Genomic DNA, 11,053 nt, shown 5'->3' with positions numbered 1-11,053 from the left:
CCAGGAAGGGCTCTCTGGGGCATCAGGGGAGCTTCCAGGGGCGCCCACTGTACCTTCCCAGGATTCTGTCCCACCTCCTGGCGCCCATTCGCTCTCCCGCGGACCTAAGCTCCTCCCTACACCCGCTGGCAGGGGTGCTCTAGGGACCAGCCACCCAAGTTAGATAGGGGCCTCTCTCCCCATCTGCCCTCCATCCAGTAAGACAAAATAAATAACCACGGAAGGGAAGTCAATTGCTGGTGCTTGTGAATTTCACTTTCAAAGTTGTAGGCAAAAAGGCCAGGAACCGGGGTGGCCGCGGGCTCCTTGGGCTTCTGAAGTGCTTGGGCGGCCCCTTCGGCAGTCTTGGGGAGCCTGAAGATGCTTCCTGCCGCCGCACAAGCAGCTCCAGGAAAGATCCGCTGTACAGACCCCCCCGTCCTTCCTCCCCAGCTCCGCGTCTGGTCCAGCCCGGGTCCTGCGCAAACACGTCGTCGGGGCAGCGGGTCCTGCTGTGTGGCCCCGAAGTCCTGAGCATGGGCCCCCGAGGGGCCTGGGCGTAGTGAGCGAAGCGGAGTCCGACGCCCCTGGCAGCAGGGAGGCTGCAGCAGCCACTCGGCCTCCCCCGACACCCCCGACCTGGACGCCGCGGAAACACCCATTGCAAACAGATTTTCCAGGGGATTTTCAAAAGGGGGAGGGTAGAGTGTCGGGAAGCTCAGCCCCTTCCCGGACAAGGGGACTGGCCGGGACAAAGTTGCTGCAGACCTCCCGATGGTCCGACGGCGCAGGTGGCCGGTGCGGCGTGGACGGGTGACTGCCACCTACAGCGCTTCTCGCGCCAGCCTCGAGACCCCTCTCCTTCCACAGTGGAGCTGTCCCGCGCGACAATTCTTCGCCCCGGGCAAGAATGCCAGGAAAAAGCCAAACACGGCAGGAGAAAAATATTTTCCTGTACACCCACCCAGCTTTTATAAACCCTGAGAGCCGGCCCCCACCCCCTGCAACTAGTTAGGGAAACCAGGCAGGCGTCGTGCCACCTTGCTTGCTCCCCCCGCACCCCAACACTCAGGGAATCCTAGGTTTGCACCTCAAGCTCGTTAGAGATCAGTCGCAAACCCAACACCTCTGCTGCCACCAGAAGACAACCTTCACCCCTATACCCCTGGGGAAGGGCCACGTGGGTCTCCGTGGGCAGGAGCCGCCGGGCAGCAGCAGCCTCCGTGGTGCAAGAGCTGCAAGGTGATAATGAAATGGAGTCCACGTGTGCGTTCAACACCAGACCGTCTTCAGGCTTCTCAGGGATTCCTGGGCGAACACGAGCCCGGCGCAGGCTCCTCCCTCCCCTGCTCGCCCAAGCCTCAGCGCGGTCCCCAACAGACAGCCGGGTCGTGTGTCAGGGCGGTGGTGGAGACCCGGATGGCTCTTTGCCCGCCCCCATCCCTCGCTCCACTCTCGCTCGGCTTTTGCTCTTTTTCTTTCTCCGTGGACGCTCAGCCAAGGGATTGCGCAAGCTTCCTGCTCGCGGTCCTTCAAGAGCCCGTAGCCGGGGCCCAGACACACCCCAGGTCAGGCGCGCCCCTGCCCCTGCCCCTCGGGCCGCCCTGTCCCCTCCCAGGTCCCCCCACCCCGACCCCACGGAGCTCGCGGGCCCTCGGCGGCGCCCTCGGCAGGCCGCATGGGGCGCAGCAGCTCCACCAGCCGGACGCAGGAGCCGTGCGCAGGAACGCGCCGTCTCGCCGCCGGAGGTGCCAAACTTCACACTCGCGGCTGCTCGGGCCGCGTCAGTCCAGAGGGCCTTGGCTTGGCCACCTGTCGGGAACAAGGGTCCGTGGACACATGGCGAATGCGTGGCTCCTCGGTTATTCCATTCATCTCCCCTTTGCGCTGCCCGTTCGTCCCCCGCTCAGCCTCAATCTCTTCCCGGCCCTCCGAGGTCCCTCTTTCCAGGCCTTTTCCTGGACCCCACGAAGTCCCCTCGGGCCCCCAAGCGGACCTCGGCCTCCCGCGCCCGTTCTCTCTGCCTCCTATGCCTCTCGCCTAGCTTGACTCTGGAGGCAGACAGAAATAGGACATCTCGCCCCGTCAATAAAGAGGACCAAGTGTAAATTCGGAGCAGTTGAGGATCGAGGTGGAATGGTATTTGGAGTCCCTTCTGCTGAGGTTCTTGGGTGCCAGGGTCCCGGAGCTGGCTGCTCCTCGGTCCCGTTCCTCGTGCGTTCTTCAAGCTCTCTTTGGCACCCAGTCCTCGGCCTTCTCCCCGCCCTATCCCTTTCCCTCCTCGCGCTCCGAAATGCCCGGAGCCTGGAGGCGAGGCGGGGCCCGCAGGAGGGCGCGAGCTGCCCCTGCCCCATTCCGCCCCCTGCTGGCGGGGCCCGCGCGTCCCGGGCCGCTGGTGACGCAATTCGGTGCAACTGGGAGCGGCGGCGAATGCTTCCGTGGCCCCCAGCAGGGGTCCTGGGGCCGTGAACACTGAGAACGAGCTGCGAGGGGGAGGCCCGGGCACCAGGCTGCGGACGAGGGGTCGCTGCCGAGACCCTCCCGGGCTGTCAAACTCTCCGCCCGCCTCCGCCCCGGCGGACACACCTCTCCTTCCCGGTCCCGCTCCCTCTCTGCAGCCTCCCTCTCCCAGGCTCGCCGATCCCTCCCCCTGCACCTCCCCGGCGCCCTCCCCTCTGCGTCCCCCATCCGCGCCCTTTCCTCCTCCCCCCGCCGCCCAGGCCCGGGGCCTCCGGTAGGCCCGGCTGCGCCAATCCGCGCAGCGGCCCGCCCCCTGACGCCGAGCTGGGCCCGGCGAGGCCCCGCCCGCTGACGTCCGGGATTTGCATGAGTTCTTGTGCAGCCGCGGCCCGGGCTCAGTTGTCTGAGCGAGCGCGAGCCGGGAGCCGGGGCGGGCGCGGGCAGCGGCGGGCCGGACGGGGTGTGCGGGGCGAGCGGCGGCGGCAGCGGGGGCGCTTCGGCCGGGGCGGCAGCTGGGCGCCGGCGGGAGCTAGCAGCGTCTGCAGCCGCGCCGGCCGCCTGCGCCCCGGCGCGCTGCGGCTGGGCCATGGAGCTGCCAGCTGTTGGCGAGCACGTCTTCGCGGTGGAGAGCATCGAGAAGAAGCGGATCCGCAAGGTAGGGCGGCGCGGGGGCGGCGAGCGGCGGCCGGAGCGGCCCGCGAGAAGGCGGGGAGGGGGTGGGGAGGCTGCGGGCCGGGCCGGGGATCCCGCGGAAGCTGATGGAGTGCTGTCTCTTCCCCCCAGGGCAGAGTGGAGTATCTGGTGAAATGGAGAGGCTGGTCGCCCAAGTAAGTCGCGGCGGAGGGCGGGGGCCCGGGGCCGAGGCGCTGGGCTTGGGGCCGCGGACCCGCCGAGCTGCTGGGGGGGGGTGGGGGGAGCGGACGGGAGGCGGGGTGGAGGTGGGGTGGAGGGAGGAGGGGGTGGGGAAGTCGGTGGCAGGCACTGGGGAAGCCGAGCCGCCGAGCCCGAGCCCGGCGCCCTGTGTTGTGCTCCGCTCTCCGGGAAATGCCATCACTAATTTATGCACTAAAAGGAGCCGGAGGAGCTGGAGAGACGCGGGGCCGAGCCGGGGAGGCCGGCGGAGGGAGGGAGGGCTCAGGCACTGACTGATGTGCAGCAGAAAATGGCTCCTTTCCCCTTTCCCTCCACCGAACGGCTCCATATTGCAAAACCAAAAAAAAAAAAAAAATTAAAAAGCGACGAAAATGCAATTGTGTGCCTTCTCCCTCCTAGTGGTGCAGGGAGGGGAAGAAGAAAGGCAGAAAATGTTGGGAACTGTCACTGCAGCGCTTTTGGTGGAGAATTTTTTTTCTTTAATTTGAAATGCGAAGGCACCGGATGGAGATAGACGCGCAGGCACACGCACACTCACACACACACACGGAGGCATATTTTTGTGTTGCTGAGTATTTGGGGTTTGCTTGCCCGTGACAGCAGGCTCCTGAGCCACGAGGGGGTGTGGGGGGGCGCTTGGCTGTTGGTGATCGGATTAGGGGTCAAATGGAGAACGACTGAAGCCCTCGCGGGGACTCGGGGCTGGGGAGAGGAGGGGGACTGCGACTTTGCATTTCGGCTGCTTTGCACGCAGGGTTCCTGGTGAGCAAAGTGGCTTTGGAACATGTCGCAGTAACATGCTTAAAATTCTTGACAACTGCAAAATAAACTGCTAGTTTCATTTTCCTTACCCCTCCCCTTTCTTCCTACCCTTGCGTGTTTATTTGAGGGGGGCAGTGTATCAGGGATTATGTCAGGCCTGCAGAAATCTGCCCTCCACATCCACAGCTAAATGTTCATGAAGACAGAGTAGGGCTTTATGTCACTCCCCACCTGGAGGCCTCGGCAAAGCTGGCCTTTTTTTTTTTTTTTTTTTACACCGTGTCCCCCTCCCTTTTCCCTTGCAAGATATAACACGTGGGAACCGGAGGAGAACATCCTGGACCCCAGGCTGCTGATCGCCTTCCAGAACAGGTGAGCGTCCCCCACGCAGCCACCGCCTGCCACCCGTGACCGTATATGGGAATGGCAAAGGGGGCGACTCAGCAATAGGAAAGGGGCGGGTAGGGAGTTGGTGGGAGCCCCCTCCCTAACCGGCCTGGATGGGCACGCTGCGGCCCCAGCTCCTCTAACCAGCGTCCTTGGCGGTTGCTGCAGCTTGGGGTGGGGGCGGGGCAGGGCCAGGGAAGGCCAGGCTTGGGTTTTGGGGGAACTTTGGGAAGGGTGTGTGTGGGTGGCCCTGCAGCTGCCCAGAGAACTTGGGGCTGTGCCTGGTTCCCCAGGGGCCCCTCCTGTTGCAACCTGGGAGCCCCACCCCCGGAGCCTAGGTGTTGCTGTCCTGCAGCCACTGGCCGCTTGGCACCAGCACCTCGCGGTGCAGCTCTGAGGGAGCTGGCATTGTGAAACCGCCCGGACGTCATGGAACTGAACTTAACCTGTTGGCGGCTGGAGAAAAGTTGACATGGCCTTAAAAGCTGCACCCACACACCCCAGGGAATTTAAGCTTGGTCAGGAGTAGATTCCATAGGGTGCTGGGTTGCCCCCCACCCTGACCCCACTGGGCTGTTTGGCAGGGCAGGGCCACCCAGCCTCAAGGCAAGGGGGCTTGACCCAAGGGCCTGGGGTGGGCGCTGCCTGGTGGTGGAGGGGTGGCTTCTTCTGGGGACTCATCCTCGTGCGCACGGTTGCTTGTCACGCTGCAGCTGCTGCAGCTGGGTTCGTTGCCGGTGGCTGTGGTTCTCTGTTTCGGTGAGGGTAGAAGGGGGAAGGGCGGGGAGGGGAGGAGCAGCCGGGGCCCTTGGAGCTCGGCCACTCCGCTGCCTTCCATCTCTCCTCCCCCTTTTATTTTGCACTATTTCCTGTGGCGCATTTGGCGCTAAAACTGTAAACTGTAGACCCTCTGAGCTAGCCACCGGCCTGGCAGGGAAGTTGCCCTCCTGCAATGCAGGGGGCCCAGAGCCGGGATCCTGCCCCATTCCACCTGGGAGTTCACCACCCTGTAACCATGTCAGCAGCTGATGCCACGTTGCATAATGGGCCCCTGAAGAATTAAAACACAGGCTGTTGCAATGCCACGCAACTTCAGAGTCAGGCCCTGGCCCCTACCCTGGGGCATGTCAGAACTCCCCAGGGTTAGTCCAAAGGGGCATGGGGGTGGTGGCTAGAGTCTGTGAAGAACCCGTTTCTGGCCCAGGAATGGGCTGCAACTTTGGCAAACACTAGAGAGGCATCCCACTCTTCTGTGGAGGGCTGGGTAGTGCCTGGGAAGATCCAGCCCCCAGCTGTGGATCACCCTTAGACTGGCCTGAAGGCAGGAGCCTGGTGGCTATAGTGACCGGTGCCTCCGCCCATGGGCTTTATTAATAATTTGGAAATTGAGGCGGCCAGGAGCCAGACTCCAAGGAGGAGGTGGTGCTTCTCCTAGCTGCTCCGGCCACGCCCACCTGCTCAGCTGGGAGGAGCCCAGGGTTCACCAGGTGGCTACAAACCTGGCCAGACCCTGGCCTTGGTGGCCTGCCCCCGCCCCCAGCCCCTAATTGGCTCATTTGCCGCTGTGTAAACAAGGGCGCAGCCCCTCCCCCTGTTTAGTGCCTGGCCTTTAAGAAAGAACCCTCCCTTCTGCCGGAGGCACTCGTTATCGGAATCTTAATGAGGTCATTAGCATCCCGCGCTTCTGACGGGAGGGATGAGGTCGGCGCACACCTCGCTTGGGCTGGTTTGTCTTCCCTGGACCCCAGTGTCCACTCCGCTTCGCACAGAGCCACAGGTCCAAGGCTGCGGGCACGAGTGCCAGAGGTGCAGCCCTAAGCTTCTGCCTCCTGAGCACAGAGGTGGGGCTTGGGGGGTGCTGATTCAGGTGTGGGCATCAAAGTGGGGGAACCCTTCGCCCAGGACCTCCTGGGCAGAGGAGGGTTGGTGCGAAGGTTGAGGGCGCTGAGGACTGACTCGCCCTAAGCTCTTGATTCCTCTGTGTCCTGCCAGCCCTACCTGATGCTCTTTGAAAGTGGGGGGCCATCACCGAAGATTCCGGAATTAGCGGGGAGGGGGTGACTCAGAGGCTAACAGCACTGCCCTCTGTTCCCTCCCCCCCAGGGAACGGCAGGAGCAGCTGATGGGATATCGGAAGAGAGGGCCGAAGCCCAAACCGCTGGTGGTGCAGGTGAATACACGTGGCCGCCCCCGGGGACCCCCTTGACATGTCCACCAGAGCTGCCTCCAGGCCCGGGGATGGTGGGGGTGGTTCCTCCCAGCACCCCAACCCCGCTTCCTTTCTACTAGACCTCCCACCTCCTGCCCCCCATGAGGCAGCTGCGGACCTGGTGAGGGCTGGGACACTCCAGAAACTCCCGGCATGCGGTGGGGCCGGCGTCCTCCCTCCTCTCACCCCTGCACCCGTTCCCTCAGGTGCCTACCTTTGCCCGTCGTTCCAATGTCCTGACCGGACTCCAGGACTCCTCCACTGACAACCGTGCCAAGCTGGATCTGGGCGCGCAGGGGAAGGGCCAGGGGCATCAGTACGAGCTCAACAGCAAGAAGCACCACCAGTACCAGCCACACAGCAAGGAGCGGGCGGGCAAGCCCCCGCCGCCGGGCAAGAGCGGCAAGTACTACTACCAGCTCAACAGCAAGAAGCACCACCCCTACCAGCCCGACCCCAAAATGTACGACCTGCAGTACCAGGGCGGCCACAAGGAGGCGCCCAGCCCCACCTGCCCGGACCTGGGGGCCAAGAGCCACCCGCCCGACAAGTGGGCGCAAGGCGCGGGGGCCAAGGGCTACCTGGGGGCGGTGAAGCCCCTGGCTGGTGCGGCGGGTGCTCCAGGCAAAGGCTCCGAGAAGGGCCCACCCAACGGAATGATGCCGGCCCCCAAAGAGGCTGTAACGGGCAACGGGATCGGGGGCAAGATGAAGATAGTCAAGAACAAGAACAAGAACGGACGCATCGTGATCGTGATGAGCAAATACATGGAGAACGGCATGCAGGCGGTGAAGATCAAGTCCGGCGAGGTGGCCGAGGGGGAGGCTCGCTCCCCCAGCCACAAGAAGCGGGCGGCCGAAGAGCGCCACCCCCCTGCCGACAGGACTTTTAAAAAGGCGGCAGGCGCAGAGGAGAAGAAGGTGGAGGCGCCGCCCAAGAGGAGGGAGGAGGAGGTGTCCGGGGTTAGCGATCCGCAGCCCCAGGATGCCGGCTCCCGCAAGCTGTCCCCGACCAAGGAGGCCTTTGGAGAGCAGCCCCTGCAGCTCACCACCAAGCCCGACCTGCTGGCCTGGGACCCGGCCCGGAGCACGCATCCGCCCTCCCACCACCAGCACCCGCACCCCCATCACCACCACCACCACCACCACCACCACCACACGGTCGGCCTGAATCTCTCCCACGTGCGCAAGCGCTGCCTCTCCGAGACCCACGGTGAGCGCGAGCCCTGCAAGAAGCGACTGACTGCGCGCAGCATCAGCACCCCCACCTGCCTGGGGGGCAGCCCAGCCGCCGAGCGCCCAGCCGACCTGCCACCAACCGCCGCCCTCCCGCAGCCCGAGGTCATCCTGCTGGACTCGGACCTGGATGAGCCCATAGACTTGCGCTGCGTCAAGACGCGCAGCGAGGCCGGGGAGCCGCCCAGCTCCCTCCAGGTGAAGCCCGAGACACCCGCATCAGCGGCGGTGGCGGCCGTGGCAGTGGCAGCGGCGCCCACCACGGCGGCGGAGAAGTCTCCAGCCGAGGCCCAGGACGAACCTGCAGAGTCGTTAAGCGAGTTCAAGCCCTTCTTTGGGAATATAATTATCACCGACGTCACCGCGAACTGCCTCACCGTTACTTTCAAGGAGTACGTGACCGTGTAGCTGGAGGGCGTCGGAAGGGGAAGCGCCATTCCCGCGGGGGGGGGGGCGGGGGGGCTGAGCACCTGGGGCCTCGGGGCGGACTCCCCTCTCGCCAACCCGCCAACTGCGAGAGACCCGGGCTGGCCCCCAGGGTGAGGACGCCCGGAGCGGAGGTAACCATGCTCCCCCTGCGGCGGTTGTCAGACTCGGGCAGAGGCCCGTTCCACGCGGTGCCGGCCGGGCTCGCCCTCTCCTGCCCTTCCCTGCTGGAGATGGACCCCCGGAACGAACAGGGCAGCTCTGCGCCCGGCCTCAGAGTTCTAGTATTATATTTTAACCGTGCTAACTTGTCAAGTGCTGACTCTTACTCCCGTTTGTACGTGGTGTTATTATTGAAATGTATTGTTTGAGCTCAAAAGGCCCGACCACCCCTCTTCGGGCTGCTATATATATATTTATTTGTAGGTATTTATATATTGAAATATAAAAACCTAGATTTATGGAGTTTCCTCTAGATCATGTTATATTCTATATCAAACAAACTATTTTCTTTTGACCTTTTTTCCCCTCCATCCAGTATTTCGGTTGACTTCATTTTCTCCCCTCTTCCCGTTCCAGGAACTGCAATACCAGTAACCTTGGTATATATTTTTTGATACTGTACACATGGATGTGTTGTTTCTATGTGCAAAAAAAAAAAAAAAAGTTTGTTAAAAGGCTACACGAGCTCTCTAGAAACTGCTGCTACTAGAAATGTCTAAACTATAAGCTTCCAACTATTACCTGCTTGAATGTAAATATTAAATGGAGATGTTGAAGGTGCATTTTCGCTGTTTGAGATGAGCTCAGAAGGAACGTCGGAGGCAGGGAGGGGCCGGACCCCTCTGGCCACCAACCCCGCCTTCGAGCCCTGTCCTGAACCTTTGCACCAGCAAAGTGGGCTGGTTTTGCGGGCCGCAGCGCCGGCGCAGGAGGGTGACCCCGCTCCCTGGGAAGTCGAGAGGCGCCCGGCTGGAAAGGGGAATTCCTGCGGGGGGGTGGGTGTGGGAGCCGTCCCTGCCCCCAGGGCTTTCCAGCCGGCGGTGCCCACTGCACTGGCAAACACTGCGTTCTAGGTAGGGGAGGAGGGGGTGCAGGGGTGGGTGGCGTGGACACGCGGGCGGGGCTAGTCCCCCTCGCGGCCCCCACCGGGCAGCGGCTGACCTTTGGCTCTCCTCCCCTCCAGCCCCCACCCTTGGGGCTCAACACACCCAGGCGCAGGCCCTGGCGGGGCAGGGAGGTTCCTTAATAACCGCGCCCAGTAGGGCAGGTTCCGCGGGGCGGGGACCCCCAGCCTCTCCGCGTCCCCGGCTGGCATCGCCGGCCCCGCCCCACCGAGGAAGCTGCCGAGGCCCTTGCTCTTCGGGCTCTCTCCCCGGAAACCACCAGGCCAGAGGCTCCCACTAGAGGCGCGGCGAACGCGGCCGGGGTGGGGGGCGGGGGGCTTCCTGCAAGATGGATGGGGACAGGGAGGAGGGCAAGCGAGCGAGGCCTGCCACCCCCACTTCCTTAGCGAGGAGAACTGGGACTCCTCACCCTTCTCCCTTGGGGTGGCAAGGCCAGGGCCCTTGGTGTCGCGTGGGAGGAAGGGGTTAAGGGTCCGGAGGGGGCGATGGGACTGGGCCGAACTCTAGAGTGCGGCTCAGCTGGCCAGGAAGCCGCGACCCGGGAATGCGGCGGCGGTGGCCAGCTTTCTGCAGACGCAGCGATCTTCCTCCTGGTCGAGGTGGCCGCACAGGGCCAGGGAACGCGGGGCTGGGGGCCTGGCAGGCGCTGGGCTGCTCCCGGCCTCCGAAGCCCTTCCTCTACCCACTTGGGACCAAGGGGCCCTGGCCTGTGCGGGGCGCCAGGGCGGAAGAGGTCAACGTGGTTCAGAGAGGTGGGGGGTGGCGAGGTGGCGAGAGAGCCAGTGTGGGGAAGGCTGGGGAGAGATGAGGGCCAGGAGGGCGGGGAGGCCTGAATGCGGACAGTGTGGCCAGTGTTGGCTGCAGGCCACCAGCGGCTGGATGTGGGGGAGGGGTGCCCAGCGGGGGGGAGGGGAGGGGGAAGGGAAGTTCTTTAAAAAAAAAGCCGTTAGGAGTTTCTAGCCCTGGCTTTTGTGAGTGGTCCCTCCCACTCCCCCGTCACCCCAGCCCCATTTAGAGTGAGTTACACACTCCCCTCCCCCTCCACGGAATGAATGTCCTTTGCCACCCCTGGAGTGGAAGGAGGGTGATCTTGCTTCTGGCAAACTGCCTGCTGGGCACGAGAATTGGGCCTGTCCTTCACCGGCTGGTACACAAAGGCCCATGCCAGGCATGGACGTAGTCTCCCTGTTTTTCTAGCTGAGGAGAACTGAAGACTCAGGATGGGAAGGGAAACCTCTTGTTCAGGCCCGCACAGTTAGTGACCGGAGTGACCCTTAGTCCTTGGTGGTGTTCCCCACCCTGTGGGTGGCTTCTGCCTGGCTGGGTCTGGGGGTGGGAGGGGGAGGTAGAGGATGGCACTCCCACAGAGCAGGGATGGAAACCGTTCCACTACCATTCCTGGAAAGGCATGGCCTGCAGGTGGCCTGAGGCCTTCAAAACCAGGCCTGCTAGCAGAGCCCTGGAGTGGAGAAGGGTGGTCCTGGGCAGAGCCTGAAGCCTGAGGTCAGAAGGCAGACAACGGGCAGAGGCCATGGGTGGGTCAGGAAGAGCTGATGGGATATCAGCCTGCTGCCAGACCTAACAGAGTGCCTAAG

At 63.6% G+C, this 11,053-nt stretch overlaps 1 protein-coding gene across 1 annotated transcript; it reads left to right on the top strand.

The window, feature by feature from the left end:
* Positions 1-2,835: 2,835 nt before the first annotated feature.
* Positions 2,836-9,116, top strand: CBX4 (chromobox 4). The gene is made up of 5 exons (XM_008013159.3): positions 2,836-3,094; positions 3,223-3,266; positions 4,381-4,446; positions 6,565-6,631; positions 6,877-9,116. The coding sequence occupies exons 1-5, from the start codon at positions 3,026-3,028 to the stop codon at positions 8,311-8,313; spliced, it is 1,683 nt and encodes a 560-aa protein (XP_008011350.1). The 5' UTR covers positions 2,836-3,025; the 3' UTR covers positions 8,314-9,116.
* The last annotated feature ends 1,937 nt before the right edge of the window (positions 9,117-11,053 follow it).

This window comes from Chlorocebus sabaeus, chromosome 16, assembly GCF_047675955.1.
Source record: "Chlorocebus sabaeus isolate Y175 chromosome 16, mChlSab1.0.hap1, whole genome shotgun sequence".
NCBI lineage: Eukaryota > Metazoa > Chordata > Mammalia > Primates > Cercopithecidae > Chlorocebus > Chlorocebus sabaeus.
Note: the sequence above shows the minus strand (reverse complement) of the source record. Positions and strands in the feature narration are given on the sequence as shown.

Coding starts and splice junctions, on each gene's coding strand:
- CBX4 (XM_008013159.3), top strand. CDS start 3,026: ATGGAGCTGCCAGCTGTTGGCGAGCACGTCTTCGCGGTGGAGAGCATC. Junction 3,095..3,222: donor AGAAGAAGCGGATCCGCAAG/GTAGGGCGGCGC, acceptor TCTTCCCCCCAG/GGCAGAGTGGAGTATCTGGT. Junction 6,632..6,876: donor CCAAACCGCTGGTGGTGCAG/GTGAATACACGT, acceptor CCGTTCCCTCAG/GTGCCTACCTTTGCCCGTCG.